Source organism: Bubalus kerabau, chromosome 5 (genome assembly GCF_029407905.1).
Source record: "Bubalus kerabau isolate K-KA32 ecotype Philippines breed swamp buffalo chromosome 5, PCC_UOA_SB_1v2, whole genome shotgun sequence".
NCBI classification, from domain to species: domain Eukaryota; kingdom Metazoa; phylum Chordata; class Mammalia; order Artiodactyla; family Bovidae; genus Bubalus; species Bubalus kerabau.
In genome coordinates this window covers 5,986,813-6,012,100 of record NC_073628.1, presented here as the reverse complement: position 1 = coordinate 6,012,100, position 25,288 = coordinate 5,986,813, and the positions used below count along the sequence as shown (strand labels likewise).

The 25,288-nt window shown below is 42.9% G+C and overlaps 1 protein-coding gene across 6 annotated transcripts in view; it reads left to right on the top strand.

The window, feature by feature from the left end:
• The first annotated feature begins 7,539 nt into the window (after positions 1 to 7,539).
• Positions 7,540 to 25,288, top strand: part of KDM2A (lysine demethylase 2A) — a 93,357-nt gene continuing 75,608 nt past the window's right edge. The window contains exons 1-3 of one of the 6 annotated variants that reach the window (XM_055580682.1): positions 7,540 to 7,676; positions 8,500 to 8,584; positions 9,817 to 9,940. In XM_055580682.1, the coding sequence (XP_055436657.1) occupies positions 9,899 to 9,940 (42 nt within the window). In that variant the 5' untranslated portion in view covers positions 7,540 to 7,676; positions 8,500 to 8,584; positions 9,817 to 9,898. Of the gene's footprint in view, positions 7,677 to 7,718; positions 8,585 to 9,816; positions 9,941 to 15,100; positions 15,223 to 25,288 lie in introns of those variants that run through there. The other 5 variants (XM_055580681.1, XM_055580684.1, XM_055580685.1 and 2 more) reach the window with 5 other exon arrangements.

Genomic DNA, 25,288 nt, shown 5'->3' with positions numbered 1-25,288 from the left:
AATCTTGAAGACCCAGCCAGCAGTCAGAAATTGGCATGCATTTTGTGGTTGATGAGGATAATGGTCATAGAGAGATCCAGTCAAGTGTGAGACAGACGTTTGCAGACAATCAGAAATACACCAGAGAATGAAGAGAAAGCACTGGAAATTAGTAGTATATTGTTTTACTATCAACAGCTTTCAGAATTACAGGCCTGTGTATTAAGGAGCAACTTAAATGCATATAGAAATGAATATGGTCCCTTCAAGAGGAATAATGTGAATTCAGAATAAGCAGACTTCTGCCAAGTCCATATTTATCTTCCAGCAATCCAGAACTGAGAAATCAATTTGCCCACTTTTCTGCATTTGTCTACTATAACACACAAAATATAGGAAATAGTAAATAAGCACTAAATACTAAAATGAAATAGAAAAAATTTAAATATATCATAAAAATATTAACATATATACAAAACATAAGCCTTCACCGGTATAAAATATGCATTAAAAACATCGATGTGTCAATCTTTGTTTTTGGCTGTACCTCTCAGTATGTGGGATCTTAGTTCCCCCAGAAGGGACTGAACCCACATCCCTGTAGTGGAAACTCAGAGTCCTAACCAGGGGATGACCTAGGAATTCCCAATAGATGTGTACATCTTGTAAGCAGTTTCAATAATAAAGGACTAAGGTATAGATCTTATATCTCTCATATTCCTTATACCAATAAAATTATAGAAGAATTGAAAGTTAACTAAGGATACGTAGTTTACCAATAAGAAGATAATTAGATCAACAATAGAAGCAGATCGAGTAATTACAACCAAATCAAAACATGAACTGCAAGTTGTGGCAAATCAAGTATATTTAAAAAAAAACAAAAAAACATAATGTGGAAATCTCACCTTAATTGCAGTCAATATTTTTTTGCAGTCCCCCAGAGGGTACAAAAATAGATTTAGCCAGGAAGAAAAAGAAGACTGAATACATTTCAGAGTTTAAATATTTAGCAAGCATTTGGGGAAAAAAGGAGACTGTCATTTTAAAATTAAACACTCCAAAGATAATGAACATTAGTATAATTAAAGAGGCATTTTGGAAAAAAGTTGGCTGGTGATATTAACTTTATAATGTTATCTCAAAAGCTGTGCTCTGATATGGACTCTACGGACGACACCCAGAAACTGCAGACGGCAGAGACAAGTGGAGCAGAAAGACCAGATCACAAGAGAAGCTACAATAGAATGATGTACTTGGCCTAAAATTTGCAAACTTACCTCACGGTATGGTTTGCAGTAGTAAGGACTTTAGTTTCTATCACCTCTACTCTAGCTGAAGTGACAGCTGCAAGAATACTTTACCTGGAAAAATCGCTATTATATCAAACCTTTGCTGCAGAACATATGTGCCTTTCTTACTCTGTCAAAATCAAACTTTGCAAGCGTTCAAAGCCCTCCAGCCTTCATGCTTCTTTGTCCTTCAAAGCATCACTGATCTTCATTGGTTCAATAAATACCAATGAGTGTGTGAGGGCCAACTCCACCTGGCACTGTTCTAGGCTCCCAGCATGGCATCAGCAAACATAAACAAAAGGAACAAAACTTCCTGTCCCATGGGGTCTACAGCCAAGTGGAATTCTGTATCCAGTTCTTCTTGCCTACATTATTTTCCAGCAATTCATTGTCATGACCACCATTATCTTAGTATGTCACATCTTCCTGGCATCTCTTCCATGATGCAAAGTCTTCAAGAGTAAAAGCCATGCTTTCTAATTTTTCAAATCTCCTTTTTCCATCCAAGCACTTAATTTAGTGTTAAGCACAAGGTACTCGGTAACAAAACAAATCTTTCTTATAGGAAAATAAATAAAGAGAAATAAGAGAACCAGCAATCCTTTCTAAATATATTGTCTTCCAGCTTCCATAGGACATTGTTGATTAGTCCATTTGACTCCACAACCATCCTAGGAGGAAACAGAGCAAGGAGTCGTGATCTCTGTTTTATAAAAGAGAGAAGTTTCTCATAGGCTAAGGGACTGGGCTAACAGCACACAGCGGGTAAGGCCCCTCACAAAACAGCTGAAAGAGCACCAGACTCTGAAGCTGACAAAAGGCAGTGAATGGCTTGAAGAAGACGTGCAAAGAGTAGACCCTCTGGGAGGATCCAGGAACAGGCCCAGGTTTTAGGCAACTAGCCCTTTGGGGATGTGGCTGGGGCACCCCACAGCTATCTAAGCCATCACCAGCTGAGCCAGCCAACAAGCATAGGGTTGCAAACAGAACCCTAGGGTGACACAAACTTCCCCCTACTAAACATAGGTGTCATGAGACATAGGGCTCAGCCTCTTTCAGCCCCACTCAGGAAGAGCAGGAAGTCTCTCCCTTTCAGATGTGGAAGTGAGGGTGGCCTGGCCCCCAGGCAAAGCTAAGACCGCTAAAAGAGCAGGTGGATCCCAGATGCTGCTGCAGCTGTCCCACAGCCGAAGTCAACCCCACCATTCACGAGAGGTGGGTCTATGCAAAGGCAGGCCAAATGCCTGGGGAAAATGGCAGCAAGGAGAGACTGGGCCAGGGAGGGTTTTGGTCCCATAGTCCCAAGGAAAGGGTCAACCATGTTCCATGAAACTTAAAAGAATCTCACATTATCAATGTTCAATGATACAAAAATTTGCAGGGCATTTCTGTCTTCCTTTCTTTTTTTTCTCTTTTTTCTTTTTTTCATTTTTTTTCTTCTTTTTTTTTTTTTCCTTTTTTTCTTTTTCCACTTTCAGACTGAAAAGAAAACTTTCTATCCCTTAAGATCCATAATCACCTAACACCTAATTTTTATCCTTCCTAAGTAGAGTTGGACTATAAAGAAAGCTGAGCACTGAAGAACTGATGCTTTTGAACTGTGGTGTTGGAGAAGACTCTTGCGAGTTCCTTGGACTGAAAGGAGATCCAACCAGTCTATCCTAAAGGAAATCAGTCCTGACTGTTCATTGGAAGGACTGATGTTGAAGCTGAAACTCCAATACTTTGGCCACCTGATGCGAAGAGCTGACTACTCATTGGAAAAGATCCTGAAGCTGGGAAAGATTGAAGGTGAGAGGAGAAGGGGATGACAGAGGATGAGATGGTTGGATGGCATCACCAACTCAATGGACATCAATCTGAGTAAACTCCAGGAGTTGGTGATGGACAAGAAGGCCTGGCGTGCTGCAATCCATGGGGTTGCAAAGAGTCAGACACGACTGAGTGACTGAACTGAACTGAACTGAAGGGTGACACAGTAAGTACCTGATACTAACTTTGGAAGGTCTTTTGAGGGATACAGATGGGGCCTGGCCCCTGCCTTCAAGGAACTTACAGTCCAATAGAGGGGGTGGAGGAAGATGTTCAGGAAGTGATTGTTAAAAAACCAGAGAGCACACATGGTTAGGGCACACCAAAAAGGAGTAGAGGGAAATGGGCAAGCAAGGTCTACTCTGATGATGAGAGAGTAGATAACATGGGCATGCCTGGAGAGAGGAATGAACACAATAGGTGATTAGTGGAAGACTGATGGAGAGAAAGATGAAAAGAAAGAGACTTTAGGATGCTTGAGTGATGATCAGGGAGAGGCAGAGTCAGGGATGATAGAAAAATAGAGATCAGAGTCAGGGGTTGAAGAGGAGAGACTAGGATTCAGGAAAGGAAAGAGGAAAACCTATGAATAAGTCACTCCTTACATGATACATAAATCTGCTTAAACACTGAAGCCATCTCTCCTTAAAACTGGAGGTCAGAAACATTGTAAATGCTCATTATCTGTGGCTATTATGTGCCAGACATTGGGTTTTAAGACACTATTCATTTCACCCTGAGTGTTAGGTTTTTTCCCCACTGTATAGAAGAAAAACCTATGCTTTGAGGCGTTCATCAGGACCAAGTAGCTGGTAGTCCGAAGAGAACAACTTCAGTCTCTGATGCTAAAGCTTTTCAATCACTGGCTACACTACCTCCTGTGGGCTTATCAGGTGGCTCAGCGGAAAAGACTCTGCCTATCAATTCAGGACTTGAGTTTGATCCCTGGGTCAGGAAGATCCCCTGGAGGAGAAAATAGCAACCCACTCCAGTATTCTTGCCTGGAGAACCCCACGGACAGAGGAGCTTAGTGGGCTACGGTCCATGGACACAACTGAGAACACATGCATGCTAACTCTTAGGAGATCTTCAAGACCAACTTTTCTATTTTGGTTTAGACCTATACTGTTTAGGACATCCCTACTGCTGCTAAGTCACTTCAGTCGTGTCCGACTCTATGCGATCCCATAGACGACAGCCCACCAGGCTCCTCTGTCCCTGGGATTCTCTAGGCAAGAATACTGGAGTGGGTTGCCATTTCCTTATCCCTACTTCCTTCTTAATATTTAGGGAGTGAAATGACATTGGAAATAGCTTAACTTAGTTGATCAGATTACAGGGTTCTCTTTTTGAAGGTGATACAGATTTTGGTTCTCAGTATTTGTTGGGTCTTAGCTTTGCTTAATATAACCTGGTAGCTCACTTGGTAGAGAGTCTGCCTGCAGTGCAGGAGACTCAGGTTCAGTCCCTGGGTTGGGAAGATGCCCTGGATGAAGGAAATGGCAAACCACTCCAATATTCTTGCCTGGAGAATCCCATGGATAGAGGAACGCAGCAGGCTACAGTCCATGGGGTAACAAGTTGGACATGACTTAGCGACTAAACCACCAGCTTTGCTTAAGAAAGCAGATATTTGTTAATATCTTACCAAGACACCAGTTTATTCCAGTCAGAGAGTCTCTTCTTAATGCCTCTAGAAGGACTTTTTCTTTCTTTCTCTCCATCTACTACTCCCTGCAGCCGAATACATATAGCTAGCTGTTCACAGGTCTAGCGGCCTTCCTGGGGAATCCCCAAGCTCTGTTCTCCTTGAAAATGGCTCTTTTGGGGCAAAGCAGTGAGCCTCGTGATATGCCCTTGCCAACCAGAGCCACTGTGATTGTAGGGGGAATCACTAGCCATCTGCCTATCTCTTATCTCACCCTGCACATCTGCCTTGGAATATTAACAAAGCCAGCCTGTGGAGAAACCATTGTGGGTATCTGCTTAAACGTCATGTCCCCCAGTGCAGACTAGTTAACAAATGGTTTTCAACTGGAAAGGAGCTGGCTGCAATCTGACAAACCTTTACTCGAAGTCCCGTTCAAATTAAGTATTACTATTATTGTTCTTGGAGCTGCCGTGGGTTTCCTCCCAGCATAGGCACCTTAGTTAAACCTGCAGGAGGCACCTGTTATCTGAAGGTGAGACAGTTAATCACTTTAAGGAGTCCTGGATCTTAAGACAAAGGGCAAGACCAAGATGAACTTCTGCTAGAGACCTCCTTCTCTCTCTCTGTCCCCAAGTAAATATTTCATGAATTTATAGGGATATGTGGGAAGGAAATAAAGCCATTTATTTTGCAAATAGCAATGAGGCCTGACACTTAATCTGACAATGGCAAAATCTCTCCTTAAAGACAAAACAAGCAAGCTGCTGCCTTTTCCTCTACCTGCGGAGATCCAGATGCCTAAGGGATCCCATCTGGTAGTGCCAGTGTTAAAGACTGCTGCCTTTTAAATATATTTTACTATAGTAGGAAACACTTAGGCTTTAGGCCTGATAATTTTGGGTGAAGCCCTTCATTTACTCTGGAAATCTAAGACATCTGAACAAAGCTGGTATTAGAATAAAGAACATTTCCCAGTGACTGGAATGCAAGAGGGCAATACCATATTAACAAACCTTTTGTTGTTTGTGAGGTGCTGAGGTCTGGTATGGCAGAGCTGAACTCCCCTCTATTAGAGTAGTCACGCAAGCTGTTTAACCTTTCTGTACTTCAAGTGTCTTATCTTTGAAATGAGTATAATGCTACCGGGCACTTTAGCTTATTTCCAAAGATGTCCTGAGACAAAGCAAAGAATATCTGTAAAGCTCTCCAAGTTTGCATGTAGAAAAACCTCATGTGCTAATAAATTATAATATCTTGAGTTTACATACTGCCTTTACTCTAGAGTTCAAACCGAACTCGAAATCATTATTTCAATTATTGCCTTCCTCTAATGTTTTCCTAAAAGAGTTTGAGGTTGTTTATGACAGTTGTATGATTCACTGCATGCCTTCCTCTCTCCATCCCCAGATTCCAGGAATCAAGAGTTTAAACGGTAGGAAACCATGACAGGGAGAAAAAAAGATATGTGTGACACCTCTCAGCAAGAGTGTAATGAAGCCAGTAGAGCTGACCCGGGTGCGTAACGCCCAAGCCACGGTCCTTTACGGGATTTATAATTTAAACGGGCCCCAAAGCACGAGATTGGCTGGGGAAATGCCCTGATCGCGGTTGGGCTGCTCGCATGGCGTTGCTCAGATACCTCCGGCCGGGCTCCGACGACGTCCCCAGCCTGCAAGCCCGTCGGGCAGCTGTCGAGCCGCGGGAGCCCGTTCGTGGGCAGGGCTGGCACGGCTCGGCGGCCGCTGCCCCGTCGCTGACCCTCGCGTGAAGCTGCGCGCACCGAGAGACGACATCTTCCCGGCCGGGCCTCCCGCGCCCGCCGCGGCCCGGGGCGGCGGGGTCGGCCCGGGGGCCGAGGACGGCTCGCACACCCCTCCATGGGGGGCGCCCCGACTCGCCGGGGGCGGGGTCACGTCCCACCCGGGCCGCCGGGGGCACGGGCGCTGCGGAAACCTGAGCGTGGCCGAGGAGCGGGGGCTTCCAGGGCCACCTCCCCGGGCGCCTCGGGCCCGCGGTGGGCGCGCCGGCCGCCAACGCCCCCGGGCCGTCGCGGCGACCATTCCCGAGCCTGGTACCTGTGGACGCCCTTGTCAAGCGCCCGGAGCTCCCCCCAGGGGAGCCGAGCCCAGGACAGACATGCTACTCCCGTTTCCTGCCCCTTTGGAGCGGCGAGGAGTGGGTGAGGCGGGGCCGGGCTGCTGCACCAAGCAGCCCCCCGAGCCGAGGGCGGACGGGCCCCGCGGCGGGGGCGCCAAGGGCCTGCCCGGGGATGGCGGGCAGGCCGGCCTCGGCCCAGCGGCGGGCGCGCGAGGGGAGGGCAGCCGGCGGGAAGGCGCCCCTTCCCTGCGCCCCCTCGCCCTGGGCAGTCTGGCCGACCCGGCCCAGAGGCCTGACCCCGGGAGACCCCCGCTTTGAGGCGGGCAACGGCTGCCCTCGCCCAGGCCGCCCGGCCCTCAGGTTGTGTGACTGTGACGGGCTGACTGGGGCAGAGGGCGGTTGAAGGGGACCGGGGCGCTTCTCCCCACTGTTTGGGGGGGTGTTGTGCTTTGTGGGGGGTCGGGGGTCACCACCCTCCCAGGCGAGGTGGGGGAGGGCCCCCGGCGCAGCTGGCCGGTGAGGGGCGGGGTCACAGAGTTGAAGTGTGTGTTCGAGCGAGGGCGTGTGGGGGGCAGGGCGCGCGCGGAGGCGGATCCGTGGCCTGCGCGCAGGCGCGAGCAGCGGGCCGAGCCGGAGCCCTGGAAGAAGGCCGACGGGGAGCGGGGGCGGTGGGCCGGCGGGAGGGCGGGCGGGCGGGCTGACGCGAGGCGGGGCGGGGAGCCGCGTCGGCGTCGCGGGGCGCGGGCGATTCGAGGCCGACGCATCCGCGCGTGCGCGCGCCGGCAAAGTGTCCGCGTTAGAGGGGAGTGACGCGTGCGCGTTCACGTGCACCCCGGAGAGCGGTAAGGAGCGGAGAGAGGCTTGAAGGGGGGTGGGGGCTGAAGAGGCGAGCTGAAGCAGGGGTGGGGAGGCGGCGCCTGCGCAGTGCGCCGCGGAGGAGCTGTGTGTATGTGAGAGTCTGACGGGTTCAAAATGGCGGCGGCTGCTCCAGCGGCTCCTCCTGTGTGAGGGAAACAACACCCCTCCCCGGCAGCGGCGGCGGCGGCGGCGGCTGCGGCTCGCAGAGCACCTTCCCAGCGGCTGGGCCTGTCGCCGCTCTGTCTATCCTGGGCAGGGGGCGCTCCGGGAGGAGGGGCAACGCCAAGGGGGCCCATCCCCCGGAATCCTTCCTCTGCGACTGGGGAGTAGCCGGGGGCTCGTCCCGCAGCGCGGAGCTCGGGCTGAGGGGGAGACGCGAGGGGACCCGGGGCCCCCAGCCCGGCGCGCCGCGCCGCTCCCGCCCTCTCCGCCCCCCGGGGCCGGGGCCCGCGTTCCGGGGGGCCGGGGCGGCGCGGGCAGCCTCGGGTCGGCCGGTCTCAGCTGATCGGCCGTCGCTCCCGGGCTCTGGAGGCGGCCGAGCGGCTGCTCGCCGAGGGCACGGCGAAGAGGGCGCTCCCCGCGGCCGGGGCTGGTCCGGGGCTTGCGCTCGGGCTGCTGACCGCTCGCTCGGGGGAGGCGGGGGCGCCCCGGGCTCGGCGCCGAGGGGTCGCGCTCCCCTCTCGTGACGCCTCCGACTCCCGATTTCCAAAGCCAGAAGAGGAGGTTTGACTAAGCAACTGTTTCCTCTCTTTTCCGGGTCGCTCTGACCCTCTGGATACTGGATTGATCCACGGAAAAAAACCGAAGACGACGTCTGGGATTTAATTTTTCCTCTCAGTTTTTGGAATCTTTCACTTCTCACTTGGACAAGAACTCACGAGCAAAATCCCCGGTGAGATTTCCCCCTCCTATCGTTTATCCCCCCTCCCCCTTTGGAAGTTTTGGTTCGTTGTGTTATCTAAAGACTTAATGTAAAGTTTCTATTTCTTTTTCTGATGGGTGAATGAACCACTGAAACGCCTTTCCCGGGGGGAACCCGGCGAGATTTGCCATTTTTTTCTTCTCTGGCCCTGACTGTTCCCAAGCCCGGGCTGTCCTCGTCCAGGGGGTGCAAACACGGTTTGCCTCCCGACTTGGGGCGACGGCTTCCTCCAGGAGGGCTCTGCCACGAACTGCTATTGCAAACTGTGTCCTCGGGTCCTCGGGTCTCGTAGCAGTTTTGAAAGGATGCACTTAACGTGGCCATAATGTAGTTACAAAACGAAAAAAAATCTGCATTCTCTGTGGAAGCCATTATCCCTGAGAATTATTTAGGAAAAAGAAAAACCTTGGTATTAGGAATCGACCGTCGCGCAAACCGGTCTTTAATACTTGGAAGAGATGAATTTGACTTATATGTTTAAGTAAAATATCTTATTACTTTAAACAGAAAGATCTGATCAGTTTTTGTTCCTGATTTGCAACTCTTGAATTTGTTTCAGAGTTGTACGAGTCTTGTGTTGGGGTGGAGGGTTGGTTTGGAAATGAAAAGATCCGGGGAGTTTAGGAAGGACGGCGACGATTGTGTACGGATTTTACTAGAGGTGTATAGGAAATGGTTTTCGAGGCTTCATTTCAATCCTCATTTCTTGTTCTCTTTATGTATTAGTCTGTCCTTTTCTCTAGTTTCTAATTACGGGTGAAAGAACTATTTTGGTTAGGATCTGGATTCGTTCAGTGTCTGCTTTACCTGGTCGGCTCCAGGAGAGAAAAGTCCTACCCGCCCCCGCCCCACCCCCTCCCCCCCCCCCCCCCGCTGCGGCTTTTTTTTTTTTTTTTTTGCTAATGTTGCCGTGAAGGGGAGCCTTGCCTATGGTAATCCTGTGGGGAGAAACAAGTGGTGTAGCCCGACTGTAAGGAACTGAAACCATCTTTTGCCTATAGGCCTCAGACAGTTGTAATGTGATTGTTGATCTTGGTTTGGCACCACTTGCCCCAAAGCTGAGAGTTCCCAAACTGATGAAGAGGAACCCGGTTTCTTAGGAAAACTTTAAACTTACACATATCGTAAATACTTCATTCCAAGGGAAAAAAGCTTGAGTTCGAGGATGAGTTCTCATCTCTGCTCCTATCATTATTCTTTAGTGTTGCAATCTGGTTCCTAAGGAGGAAGAGGAAGGCAGCCCTGGAGTGGTTTCTTTCTGTAATTTCAACAGAAGAGTGAGAGATGGAACCCGAAGAAGAAAGGATTCGTTACAGCCAGAGATTGGTTAGTATTTACTTGCCTTTTTTTTTTTTTTCCTTCAGTTTTGAAGCAGAATAACTATTTTGTTTCCATTTGTGAACATACTGTGATTAAAACTTTTCAGGTGGCTTTTCTCTGCCCCAGAGGAGGAGGGAAGATAATATCTCATGTGGGTTTTAGGCCAAGTAGTTACAGCCATAATAGTCATCCTATTTGGAAATGAATGTATAGGGAGCCTTCTGCCAAAACGATTGTAAATCAGACGATTTTGTGAATTACAGCGTGACAAGGATTCCTAATTTCAAAATACTGAAATTGTAATCTAATTGATTTAGATTAGAATGTAAATTTTAGGAGCAAAGCTATTTGAGAAAGGATAGTTCTGTATAATTTTTTTCTTAGATTATGGTGTACCAAGATCTGTGGCTTTGAGCTGGGGAGTAGAACTAAGGTTTGTTTTTTTTTTTTTTTTAAACACAAATCAACATTGATAGTGTTGAAGGGTATTGATTGAGAGAAGGTAGAATACTGGATGCTGATAAAGTTCTGTATTTTGTATTTTGGGAGGGATGTATATGACCTCTCTTATGGAAATAAATTTCTACTTAGTAATGATCTGGAGGGAATTGACTTGTGTCTGCATGTGGATACTTTGTCCTTTAGGCCCTGTTTTCCTCTCAGGGTTTCCCTGCTGGAGTTAAAAGAATTTGATTTTTGTTTTTCTTTGTCAAAGAGAGCTTTATTAATACTCACCATATATTCATTTCAGAATTTTGAATTTATGTTTGTAGAGTGGGGAATGAGGAAAGCCACAGAACTGTCTGTATTATGTAAATTTGGTGAACTGAAAGACTTAGAAGATTAACTAAAGGAATTTATGCTGGTTTTACTTGGCTCTGCATATTAGACTGAATTTGGAGGAAAAAAGAATGATTCTCTAAAGCTTTTTCTGTTGATCTCCAGACTCTTTGAGAATAGGCTGTTTTTCCCACCCCCCCCCCCACCCCCTTAATGTGACTGTTGAAAAGGTGTGGTGTATGTTGGCAAGTATTAATATGTCCAGTAGGCAATAATGTTCTGGTAAACCTTATTTCAGAGGTTTACTTCTTGTCTCCCAATCTGTGTTGAGATTATAATTCTTTATCTCCAACTTCTATAAATAAAGTATATCATTAGTGGAATTTTGTACATTTAGGATTTATTTTTTGTTTTGACATTTCTTGAGTTCGATTTTTCTTTGGAAAAAGAAAGAAGATGCTGCAAAACTCTTTACCAGTTAGATAACTGCTATTTGAAATTCGTTTTTATCATGTCAGCTGGTAGGATTGCTGAGCTGTTTTGTAAATAAGAGATCTTTGGGATTTAGTCGTTCAAAACAAGTTTTCACATTTTTTAACAAGGTAGAAAGGTAGTGGTAAGTGTGATTTTTGTCCTGGTAAGTTTGTTTTTGTTTTTTTTTTAATTATAAAATGATTGCTACCTGTTGCACACCTTAACCTTTCTTTAGCATATTTTTCCTTCTGGTTTGTGATTTTGTAAAAGTGTTGTGTAAGAGGATAAAGCACAAATTTTGGGAGAACCTTATAATTTTGGGTAATAATCTTGGAGTTTAGAGTGACTGATGTTTGTTTTCCTTTTTAAAATTACATGACAAAATTATATCTGAAGTGTAAATCCCTTCCATAACGTAACTTTTGATATGATATTGGTGGCTTATTTGAATGGCAGTGTGCCTACTGAGCTCTTAATGGCTCTGTGTCAAACACTTACATTACAGCATTCTGTATTAAGTTAGTTATTTGAGGAATTTTAAGACTAACAAGACATAAAGGCTAATTTTTATAGTAGTTATAGCACTGTGTCTCTTTACGGTAGGTCAGAGTATAGACTTTAGTTTTGCTTTGCAGTTACTGGCCATGGAACATAAAGTTTGAAAGAGAATAAATGACAGGTATACTAACTTGGCTTTATGATTAAAGTTTGGTTTTATGCTATATGTTTGTCAAATTGAATTGAATCACCTAGTATATTGATTATGGTGTTAACCGGCTTTTACTTCCATATTGTTTTAGAGGACAGAATCTAAATGGTAGTCCCTCTGTGACATATCTTCAAAATAGCTTCTTGGGAAGAAAATAGTACCAGTATTAACAGTCTGAGTCCAGACTCATGTTGGAACAAGACTTCTTTATATTGAGAACCTTTCACGTATCTTAAAAAAAAAAAAGTTGTATCCTTACTAATAAGAATGTGTATTATTCATGATTGAATAGATCCTCTTTAATGCTTTTAACTGACTTGGATTTGGTGAGATAAATTATGATGTTTATATCATCTTTGTGACAAGTCATCTTTTAAAAAATCAGAAATGGTTTTTAAAAATGGGCTTTTCTTTTGTCAAACTAGTGTTTGTGGAGGGGAATTACACTTTTGAAGATGGTATGTATGTTTTTAATGAAAATATTTTGTTTTTAATGAAAATATTAGTAGTTTTGTGTATAGATTTCTAGAAGAAAGCCACATACTCTCCATGGCAAGTTGGCATCCCTAAGGAGGTATTACAGTGAGAGGAATAGAACTTTCAGTTTTGGTGATGGGTGGTTATTTGGTTGTCCTGAGGTAAAGATGATTTATTTCTGTATTTCTAGTAATTTGGATGTAGGACCTTACTGAGAAACATTGTCAGGTACTAATTATGGAACTTTTCTTCCTTAATTTGGTTTCAGGAGCCAAAGTGTTGGAGCAGTTTTGAATGCTTGTCACAGCTATGTATATTTAAGTGTTCATTTACAGGGAATGTTCTACATAGTATTTTAGAGTTTCTTAGTCTAAAATATTAGTTAAATCCTTAGCAGTTGTAGTTGATGATCTTTTAGGTTTTTGAAGTCAAACCAATTCTGAGCGGTTCTTGCTATTGCATAGAAAGTCAAGGGCAAAATAATGTGCCTTAAAGTAAATGAGTAAAGTGTAGTTACATTTGGTATGGAAAAAATTCACTAGCCCCTGCCAAAGGCAATTGTAGAAACAAATGAATGACTAAATTAGCGTAAAAAGAAAGCGAAGACAGTATACTTCAGACAGTATGCTTCAGGGTAAAAGAAGTTACACTTTTTTCTCTTTCATGTTTCTGAATACTTTTTTCTCTTGACTTAAGCTAGTACTGTTATCTGAAGGGAGAGATGCTGATTTACTTGCGAGTTCAGCTTGCTTGTCAATCTTGATGATGAAATTAAGAGATTTTCTAAAGGATGTTATTACACTATTGGATGTTCAATCCTGTTAATGTGCCTTATATATGATTCTCTCTGAAGTAGCTGAATCATTTATCTGTTGCAGTAAACTGAGGGCCCCAAGCCCTTATAATGTTCTCACCTTTCTTTGGGTTATCCTTAAAATTGTATCCCCCGATTCAGGAGCAATGAATGAACAGATTCACCCTTTTACAAACAGTCCCACTTTGAATGTACCCTCTGTAAGGTTTTTCTGGCCAGGAATAGACCAGGCAACACAAAAACCTAATTTTAAGCCATTTTTTTCCATAGCTTAACAATTAAAAAAATTACAGCATGGTCTAAATTGATGACTTTGCTTATTTATGATTATTCCATTAGACTTAACTGTCAGTCTGTATTGGTGAAAGAGTACATTTTCGCAGTCTCTTTCCTAGTAATATAGGAAAATCTTATTGCCTGTTTTTGGTATTCAACATGCAGATGATGAGGGAGCTAATTTTTTATACTTAAGCATCAGTCTTCCACAGTAACCTGTATTTTGGGGACCCAAATACAGAATGAGGGATGTATTTAAGCCCTGTTACTTGTCTTATTTTGCTGAGCACTCAGCACTATCATACTTGTTTGTTTGTGCATATATCTCCATTAGAGTATAAGCTCCTTGAGATTTGGGACTTTGTTTTTGTTTGTGGTATCTACTAGATGCTTTGAATAGTGCCTGACACATAGAAAGTGCTTAATAAAGTAGCCTTAAAAAGGGAAAAGAAAGTACTCTCAATCTGCAGTATATAGAAAATGCTCAATAAGTATTTGTTGATATTGTGGAAACCCCTCATAAATACTTTTCTTTTCTATGAGTTTTCTTGACTGCTAGGAATAGATCAAGAATGGAGGAGAGTTTGGTGTACAGGGATGAACACACTGTTGGGGTTTTGGGTTCTGTAGTGTATACATAAGAACCAGAATGCCTAAGCTCTAACAAATGAAAAACGTTCAGCACACATACCACATGAACACAATTATAGTATTTAGGCCACTAAAATAAGAAAATATTAGTTAACTGTAAAAGCTGTCTGAATTTTAAGTTCTTCCTCAAATCCTGTTAAACCTTCTATGTTAAGGTTTTTGCTGACTTTTAAGACAGGCTTACGGTTGTGAAGTTGAAAGTGATGGTTGTGTTAATCTCAAGTCTTGGTTTTGACTATTAAGTTGGGGAATGGATACATTTGGTATATACCATGCAGAGGGACATAACACTTATTTTATGTCTCTCTTTATTTTTCCTCTTGGGGAATGGACGTCCTTAGTCAAGTTTTATTAATTTGCTCTCTTGGTCTCACTTTTGGGATAATACTGTGTTTTTGCATTGTGCAAACAGAGGTTAAAATTCAGTAAACATTTATCATGTGTTAGGTACTAGGCCAGGTTCTTTCAAACACATTACCCTGTTTAATCCTCAAAACAACCCTGTAAGGTAGATGGTATAATTTTAAACCTTAATGTTTTTATTATGGGACTAGAGGCCTATGGAGCTGCCTTGACTTGACCAGGATCACAAAGTTGATAAGGGGTGGAGCTTGACCTTGAACCCTGTTTCTCCTTTCATTCCTTATCATCTCTCCTGCATTGTATTTCAAACAGAAAACAAATAGGTACTCCTGTGGTAGGAAGTTGTAAACTGAGTAGTTTATCTTTTTTTGAGGCTACTTTTGCAATTTCTTTTAAGTAGTTAATATAACTACTTAACATCCTAAATGAGATGGCTACAAATACTTGACAGCCAAAATATGATCATGTCTTTTAAAAGTTAGTGTGCTCTTTCATTTTTTGTCAATTCTGAACTTATTGCACTTGGTCTACTAAAACAGCAATATTTGTGTAGTTTGCATATATGTCAAGCCTTTTATTTATGCATGTCACTCATATCATTGTTTTCTGTTTTAAATTTTAGGTTCTTGGGGGTTTTCTCTATCTGTGAGTACTTGGTAAAAACTTAAAGCATAAAGATAAAAGGCAGCAGATAGTGACCAAACCAGTGGTTTTGACAGATACAGTGGTGAAGGCCTCCTTCAGGTAGGTAGAGAGGAGGAGGGAAGAGGGTGGCCTTGCAGAAGGTAAAGATAGCACAAGTCTTACTGTGGAGTGGGGGGTCTGATAAGTTGTTAAGTTAATAGGAAGTAGAAGATTTGTTTTGGGAGGTAGTGTTGATAATGTAGGGAACACATTTTAAACAATTATGAAAGCCCGGTATGAAAAGTAGAGAGCCACTAAAGTTATGGTTTGTTTTTAATTGTACACTAATTTGATCAGAGTGGTATTTTAGAAGTAATATTTTTGTAGTTTTATGTCAGGAAGGTGTCTGAAAGAAGATTAAAATAGATTACCTCTTGAGAAGATCATGGCATCTGGTCCCATCACTTCATGGGAAATAGATGGGGAAACAGTGGAAACAGTGTCAGACTTTATTTTTTTGGGCTCCAAAATCACTGCAGATGGTGACTGCAGCCATGAAATTAAAAGATGCTTAGTCCTTGGAAGAAAAGTTATGACCAACCTAGATAGCATATTGAAAAGCAGAGACATTACTTTGTCAGCAAAGGTCCGTCTAGTCAAGGCTATGGTTTTTCCTGTGGTCACGTATGGATGTGAGAGTTGGACTGTGAAGAAAGCTGAGTGCTGAAGAATTGATGCTTTTGAACTGTGGTGTTGGAGAAGACTCTTGAGAGACCCTTGGACTGCAAGGAGATCCAACCAGTCCATTCTAAAGGAGATCAGCCCTGGGTGTTCTTTGGAAGGAATGATGCTAAAGCTGAAACTCCAGTACGTTGGCCACCTCATGTGAAGAGTTGACTCATTGGAAAAGACTTTGATGCTGGGAGGGATTGGGGGCAGGAGGAGAAGGGGACGACAGAGGATGAGATGGCTGGATGCCATCACTGCCTCGATGGACATGAGTTTGAGTGAACTCCGGGAGTTGGTGATGGACAGGGAGGCCTGGCGTGCTGCGATTCATGGGGTTGCAAAGAGTCAGACATGACTGAGCGACTGAACTGAACTGAACTGAGGTGATAGGTACCTGTACTCAAGTGCAGTGGTTCTCAAACTGTGGTTCCTTTACCAATAAGGTAGACCTTATCTGCAAATCTGGGAGCTGCTTAGAAATGCTTATTTTTGGACCCTGCCTCATTCTTGCTGGATCAGAAACTCTGGGGTTGGGGCCCAGCGACCTGTGTTTTTAACAAGCCAGGTGGTTTCGATGCATGCAGAAGTTTCAGAACCACCACTCTTGGGTGTAGATAGTAGAAATGAAAAGGAAGGATAGAAGCAAGACACTTGGGCAATGAAGGACCGACAAAACTTGCTGTCTGATGGATGGCAGTGTATTTTGATGGAAAAGAATGCTTGACTGGGGATCATGAGCCCAGAGTCTTCGTACAAACTGCATTACCAACTCTAGTTTTAAACAAGAGAACTGACCTGTTATTGAGGGAGTTGTACTGCTAAGTGAATTCTGAGGATTCTGGAGGCAAAGACGAATTAAGGTGGACTCTGGGATGATCTCGATTATCAGGAAGATCAGTGGGAGGGTTTTTAAAAGAGGGTGGTGAGAATATTGGTGGATATTTTAGACAGTTGGAACAGATTTATTTAAAGCAGAGATTCTCAGCTCAGGGTGATTTTTGCCCTGTCAATGGGGACATTTGGCAATATCTGGAGACATTTTTGATTGTCAGACTAGGGGTGTACTGCTGGTATTTTAGTGAGTAGAGACTACAGATGCTGTTAAAACATTCCATTAAACATTTCCTACAACAGAGAATTATCCAGTGTTAATAGTGGGAGTTTGAAAATTCAGATTTAAAGGGAGAGATTCAGTCAGTGGGTTCTGGGTCTCCATCCTGAATATCTTCTGTTAATCTTAGAGGTTTAAGTCCAACGCGGAACATCTTGAAATCATCTCAGATTGCGTTTTTTAGGGCTTTGCCCAAATAAGCATGAAATGGTTTTTTTGTTGTTGGATTTTCACAGAAGTAGCTTCATGGTCATGACAAGTCCTCAACCCAGTTGCAGATTTCTTTATTACTACTTTTAACTTATTCCCTGGTGGCTCAGATGGTAAAGAATCCACCTTGCAATGTGGGAGACCTGGGTTAGGAAGATTCCCCTGGAGAAGGGAATGGCTACCCACTCTAGTATTCTTACCTGGAGAATTCCATGGACAGAGGAGCCTGACAGGCTACAGCCCGTGGGATCACAAAGAGTTGGACATGACTGAGCGACTTTCACATCACTTATTTATTCTAAGATCAACTAATGTGGGTAACCAAAGTAAATACTCAGTGTCTTGAGATCAATAATAAAGTTACAATAAATATTTTGACACTCTCTTTGAAGAATAGAAAAAAAAGATAAAAGATGTGGTATTAACACGAGCAAATATTGAAATATTGTTTATTACCCTGTGGCTGAAAAACCCATGGCCCTTCCTGAGAAACAATCTGATGAACTGGTTGTGGCCCTCAGTGTGAATTTAAGGTAGCCCCAACCTTATTCATTTCCTTATATCCCTGGATCACAGAAGTTACAAATGCTTTTGTGTCAAAACTCTTTTGTATCATCTAGCCAGCCCTTCCTTTTTTTTTGACAGTAACTTCGAGAGAATGTAGATTTGTAAATATAGTGCTTGTTTTATAGTATTTTAATCATTTCCAAAGTACGTTTCTATTTTTTGACTTTTGGTCATCTTACTTTTTTGAAAATCACAATGCTGGGAGTTGCTAGGAAATGGGGATGGTGCTACCTTGTTACACAATTCCAGAGGTTATCATTCACATTTCTTAAATTTTGTGAAAGATGCCATTGGAGTTGCACAATGTGCAAAAGAAAAAAAAAACCCAAAGGGGCGCTTTTTGGGTGGATGAGATAAAGGAAAAGTTACCTTGTATATTTGAAACAGAGGGAGAAAGTCCTGTCTGAGAGATAGTTATCTAGTACACATTAATTGAGTGTGTATTGTGTGCTTAGTACTGGCATTTTACATATATTAACTAATTTAATTTTCAGCAACCCCTTGAAGTAGGTTCTATGATTCCCATTTTCTGGTTTGGAAACTGAGGCATAGTGCAGTTAAGTAGCTTACCAGAGGTTATAAAGCTAAGTAAGCTGAGCCAATGGCTCAGACAGTAAAGAATCCGCCTGCAGTACAGGAGACCCGGGTTCAATCCCTGGGTCAGAAAGATCCTGGAGAAGGGAATGGCAACCCACTACAGTATTCTTGCCTAAAGAATCCTGTGGACAGAGGAACCTGGCAGGCCACAGCCCATGGGGTCGCAGAGAGTCGGAGACTACTGAGCGACTAAGCATGCATACAGTTAAGTAGGGAAAGAGCCAGGATTCATAGTAGGCAGTCTGAGATATACTGCCTCTTCTTCAACTTCGTTGGAGTAGAGCTTGTGAATGTTTTGCTATTTAGGATGTTCTCCAAGTCATCTTTTCTCATTCAGGAGATTCATTCACTTAAATGCTTGCTGAATGCTTAATCTGTATCAGGCACTTAACTTGGGCCTTGCTTTTTTAGAACTTCCAAATAACTATAGTTTCAGGTAGTGCTGGATATTTTGAAGAAATTAAGAGGGGGGATGAAATACTTGTAGTGTGGGGATCACTCCTTGAGCTTGGGTCATTGGAAAAGGCTCCCTGAGAAGAGGGTGTTTTGTAACTGAGACCTGAGTGATGCAGAGCCAGTCTTGTGAAGTTCAAGGGCTTGAGTGACCAGATCTGGGTCAGCAGAGCTCTAGGCTGACGGACCAGTTAATGCAAAGCCCGGAGGTAGGAATTAGAAAATGTTTGAAGCACTTAACCACATGTCACACACCAGGCAGAGCACTTGGGATACAGTGATGAGCCAGAGAGGCATGGCCCCTCTGTCACAAGATTACAGTGTTAGGGAAGTCAGATATTAAATACTTAATGCTAGTAATGTTAGTTACAGTTACACAAAGGACTGTAAAGATAAATAGAGGATGCACTGAAGGTGTATAATAGGATGATGTAATCTAAGCTTCAGGAGTGTCAGCAGGCATTAGAGAACACCTTTTCTTGAGAAAGCCTTTAAACCCGACACCTGAAGGGTGACCATGAGGTAACCAGGCAAAAGGGAGAAGTGATTATCATAAGCAAAGCCCCCCACTCTGCCCCCCTCTAAAAGGAATCTGACATGTTTGAGGAACCTACCAACTGAATAAAACCAGAAAGAACAGTGTAACTGGAGAGAAGTGAGTGGTGGAGACAATTAAAATCTCGACAAGGTTATCGGTCAAGTAGGGCTTTATTGTGAATGCAGTGGGAATACAGAAGTTCAGCAGAGGAGTGTAACATGCTAGTATCAGTAGACTAGTATCAGTAGCTGCTGTGTAGAAAAAGGATGGGGAGAGACAAGAATGGATTTGGTGAGACCGATGGAAGCTACTGTGGTTCGGTTCAGCCACTCAGACGTGTCTGACTCTTTGCGACCCCACGGACTGCAGCACACCAGGCTCCCTGTCCATCACCAACTCCCGGAGCTTACCCAAACTCATGTCCATCGAGTCAGTGATGCCATCCAACCATCCACTTTTTCACTCTCCTCTTTCACTTTCATCAAGAGGCTCTTTAGTTCTTCTTTACTTTCTGCCATAAGGGTAGTGTCATCTGCATATCTGAGGTTATTGATATGTTTCCGGGCCATCTTGACTCCAGCTTGTGCTTCAGCTAGCCCAGCATTTCTCATGATGTACTCTGCATATAAATTAAATAAGCAGAATGACAGTATACAGTCTTGACATACTCCTTTCCCAATTTGGAACCAGTCTGTTTTTCCATGTCCAGTTCTAATTGTTGCTTCTTGACCTGCATACAGATTTCTCAGGAGGCAGGTCAGGTGGTCTGGTATTCCCCATCTCTTGAAGAATTTTCCACAGTTTGTTGTGATCCACACGGTCAAAGGCTTTGGCATAGTCAATAAAGCAGAAGTAGATGTTTTTCTGGAACTCTGTTGCTTTTTCGATGATCCAGCGGATATTGGCAATTTGATCTCTGGTTCCTCTGCCTTTTCTAAACCCAGCTTGAGCATCTGGAAGTTCACGGTTCACTTACTGTTGAAGCCTGACTTGGAGAATTTTGGGCATTACTTTGCTAGTGTGTGAGATGAGTGCAATTGTGCGGTAGTTTGAACATTCTTTGGCATTGCCTTTCTTTGGGATTGGAATGAAAACAGTTCAGATAAGATAAAATGCTAGTATGCTTGAGAAGCTGACAGTGGAGTTATAGAGGTCTTCACAAACATTTAGGAAATAGAGTCAAAGGACTTTGGTTCATTGGTTGTATGAAGGGCAAGGTTAATGGGTATATACAAGCATATACTCCCCAAGTTTTTCTCGTGTGAATGGTTTGTGCTGGAGTCCTTTTACTGAGATAGATACAAGTCACTCTGAAAGAAGAGCAGGTTTGGAGATAGAAGGGAAGAGCTTACATTCAGTTTTGAGTAAGTTTGGATAGGTTAAGGGTGAAGTATCCGTGAGACATCATGGTAGAACCGTTGAGCAGGTAACTGACTATGGTTCTAGGCTTTAGTTAGTGTTAGTTGCTCGTGTCTGACTCTTTGCGACCCCATGGACTATATGTAGCCTGCCAAGCTCTCATTCCATGGGATTTTCCAGGCAAGGATACTGGAATGGGTTGCCATTTCCTTCTTCAGGGGATCTTCCCCACCCAGGGATTGAACCCAGGTCTCCTGCATTGCAGACAGATTTTTCACCATCTGAGCCACAAAGAAAGGCCCATTCTGGGCTTTAGGAAGAGCTTATTAGCATATAGCAGGGTCTCATTGGCACATGTGTGGTAGTTCACACATGAACTTCCCTCCTGGCTCAGCTGGTAAAGAATCCGCCTGCAATGCGGGAGACCTGGGTTTGATCCCTGGGTTGGGAAGATCCTTTGAAGAAGGGAAAGGCTACCCACTCCAGTATTCTGGCCTGGAGAATTTCATGGACTGTATAGTCCATGGAGTCGCAAAATGTTGGACAAGACTAAGCAATTTTCACTTTCACTTCACTTCAGACTGGGACTGACTTGCAAAGAGGGAGAGAAAGAGGGACCAGAGCGATATGAGGAAAATCAAAAGTAGTGGTGCCCTGTGATTATCAGGCACTGTTCTAAGCATTAGTGTATTTTTACTCATTTAATGCTTGCAAATGTATGAAGTAGGTGCTTTTATTATCTCTATTTTATAGATCAGGGAAATGACCCAAGAAGGGACTATATAATTTGCTCAAGACCACTGAGTAGCCGCCGGAGAAGTTGGTTTTTGAATTCAGGTTTGTCTGACTCCAGTTTCTATTCTTCACACTGATAGTGTTTCAAAGAGGAGGGAATGGTAAGCTGAAGTGGTTGCTCCTTAGAGGCTGAGTATACTGAAGACTGAGATTTCTGTTGGATTTGGCAACATAGAGGTTCCTGGAGACTTTAAAACAGGAGTTTCGCTGGCATTTGAGGGCAAAAGACATTCTTCAAAATAGATGTGAGATGAAACAGACAGTGAGTGAATGAAGAGAAGTTTGGAGAAGTTTGGTTGTGAAGAGAGAAGGGGAGCAAGTCATTAGCTACAAGTGTAGGGTCCAGAGGATGTTCTCTTGAATGTTTGTTATGTTTTAAGATGGAAGAGACCACTGCATTTTTTGTTAATGACATTATCAACTGTTACTCCTTTCTCTGTTACTCTCCATATTTAATCAGTTGCTAAAGACTGCCTGGATTTCTTCTTCATTTTATTGCGTTTTGCAAATACTACAGTTTTTACAGATTAAAGATTTATAACAACTCTCCATTGTCAAATGATGGTTAGCATTGTTTTTAGCAATATTTTGAAATTAAGGTATATTCATTTTTTTTAGACAATATTTTTGCACACATAGGAGACATAACTTAATATAAACATAACTTATATACATGAATCTCCAAGATATGATTAGATGTCTATTGAAATGAGCAGAAATGTGTCGTGCACATCCTTGAGAGTACATAAAGCTTATATAACATAATAACTGAACGCTAACAATTAAAAAACCTTAGCTTGGTCATCAGGAAGTCTGTATCAGTTATCTCAGCTTTATTTTATTCACCTGCAAGGTCTTTCTCATTTCAAATAGTTTAAAGCGGGTATTTTCAAAGTGTGACCCAGATGACCATTCTGGGAGATTATTAGAAATGCAGATTCCCAGGTCCTAAACCCAAACTTAACTGAATCAGAAACTGGAATGGACCCAGACTTGTTTCGACAAGTCTGCCAAGTGATTCTGATAGATGGTAAAGAGAAGTGCAAGAGTTATTTTAGCAGTCTTTTTTTCTCTTCATTCAAAAAGAAATTAGAGTTAATTACCTTAATTTTGGAGAAGGAAATGGCAACCTACTCCAGTGTTCTTGCCTAGAGAATCCCAGGGATGGGGGAGCCTGGTGAACTTAAAGTTATTTTTAAAACTTTTCATCATATGTGTTTCCTACCAGTTGACTTTGAGGACATTTTTCTAAACTAGTAGCTAGATAGTGAGGTTTTTGAATCAGAGGCAGTAGATTGAGAAGTATTTGAAGACGGGTGCTTGCCCAAAACAAAGAATGAGTACATATATGTGCTTATATCTGTGTATATGCATCTAGCATACATACATGTTTTCCTATCAGTGGAAGATTCTCCTTAAAAGAGTGGTTAAAAGGAGGGAAAGATACAGTACTGGCATCTCTTAGGTGGACTCTAATGGGTGGTACGGCAGAGTAAGAAGTATCAGAAAGTGAAGGTGCTTTTTGTGCAGTAGTAGATACACATACAGTCAGCCCACTGTGTTCCCGCAGCCTGCATACATGGATTCAACCAACCATGAATTGAAAATATCCAGGGGGGAAATTGAAAGTTTTAAAAAGCAAAACTTGAATTTGCTATGCTGGCACCTGCTTAACGTAGCATTTACATCATATTTATAATCATTTGTATAGCGTTGTAATAGGTAATCTAGAGGTGGTTCAAAGTACATGGGAGGATGTGCATAGATTATATGCAAATACTACACGATTTTGTAAGGAGCTTGAGTATCTGTGGAATTTGGTTTCCAGTGGCAGGGGTAGAGGGTAAGCGGAATTCCTAAAATGAAATCCATGTGGATGCTGAGGGACTGTATCTACTTCCTGTAACAAGGAGCTCTCTTAGTAATAGATGTTTGCCTCTGTAATAGTAATAGATGTTGTGTTACCTGCAGTGAGTTGTTGCTGTGGACTGAAAGGTACTGATTATTGTTGATTCTCATTTGCTTCCTATAGAGGGAGTTGCACACTTTACTATTGGAAACCATAATAATAGCATATGTCAGATGCATATTTTGTGCTTGGCACTATGCTAAGTGCTTTTCCATGTGGTCCACTTCCACCATTGTTGTTTTGGCTTACTGCCTTGAGTTTAAATTTACTCACTGTTAAATTAAATAATAGAGTTCCTAAAAAGAACTCCTTTTAGTATGCCTGGTTGCACACTTCCAGGATTTAGTAAACAATATCATGTTTGTTCCATTTATCTTTTGTGCTTTTTGTGTGTGTGAGAGTCAATATTTTTATAGATTATACTCCATTTAAGTTTATTACAAAACAATGGCTGTATTTCCCTGTGCTGTTCAATATATCTTTGTTGCTTATTTATTTTATACATAGTAACTTTACCTGTAGTTATTACCCATCTCATACTCTGTAAATTGAAGAAGCTTGTTTTCTTTCATCTTTCCTTACATGGAAGTTGCTTTTTTTTTTTCTTTCTTTCTTTCTTTACTTTTTGTAATTGCCGTTCTCTAAATCTTCTCTACCTATTTAACTGCTTCTTAGTGTGGTTACCAAAACTGTAAGAATTGTCATAGGTTCAGAAGTTTTGTTCTTTTTGGTCTTTTGCTCATTTATTTATTTGTTCAGCAAACATTGTTGGGTGTACTGCTGATGTTTAACGCATGTGTTGGGGATACAGAAACTAGTATCTGTATCCTGTCCTCGTAGTCAGGAGGACACGGAATTGTGCTCTGCTGTGATAAATGAAATTTAGGAGGTATAAAGTAAAGAGACGAGAAAGGAGGGTATGACTGAGGAAGGAAAGTCTTAAAAGTGGAGGTAAACTAACTGGATATTGGGACATTAAGGTTGTTCAAGAAGCCAGAGGATGAGGAAGGAAATTCCAAGCAGAGGAACCAGCATGTTGATAGGCATAGAAATAGGAAACAGCACTACAGCATTGCTAGTACTTCAGTGTTAGCTAGTAGACGCAGACTGGAGAGGATCTGAGATCAGAAGAGTCTGAATCCCGTTAAGTTGTTTGTACTGCAATAGGCAGTGAGGAGACCTGACAGAAACTAGAAACATGGGAATACTTGATGGTATCTGCTTTAGAAAGACCGCCTGGGAGGGTGTCGTGGTGGATAGACTAGTGAGGGAGGAATTGCAGTGGAAAGTAAATCAGATAAGAATTTACTATAATAGCTTAGAAGTGATAACCAAGCCTTGGTACCAAGAATGGACATGGAGAAGTGACTGAGTCAAGATAGTTTTAGGACAGAGTTGGTGGAACTTGATGATCCTATTAGATGTCCTTGGAGAGGAAGACGACTCCTGAGTTCTTGGCTTGTTCTTGTTCCCAGTTGTTGGGTGTGTCACTCATTGAAATAGAATACCATGGTTTTTTGCAAAGGTAAGAATGTAATTTTGGTATGTTTGTATTAGTCCTTGGGCTTCTTCCCTGGTGGCTCAAGTGGTAAAGAATCTGCTGGCAGTGCAGGAGACCTGGGTTTGATCCCTGGGTTGGGAAGATCCCCTGGAGAAGGGAATGGCCACCCACTCCAATATTCTTGCCTGGAGTATTCCATGGACAGAGGAGCCTGATGGATTACAGCCCATGGGGTCGCAGAGTCAGATGTGCTTGAGTGACTAATCTGTTAGTCTTTATGTCTACAGTAGCATATTTAAATAATCGATTATTTATTGGGTCTCTTCTGTAAAGAACCCTATCAGAGATTCTGGGCTAGTGTCATGAGGTATCAACATGTATTGGGATGACTTTTTATTAGGTGAAACTAGTCTACAA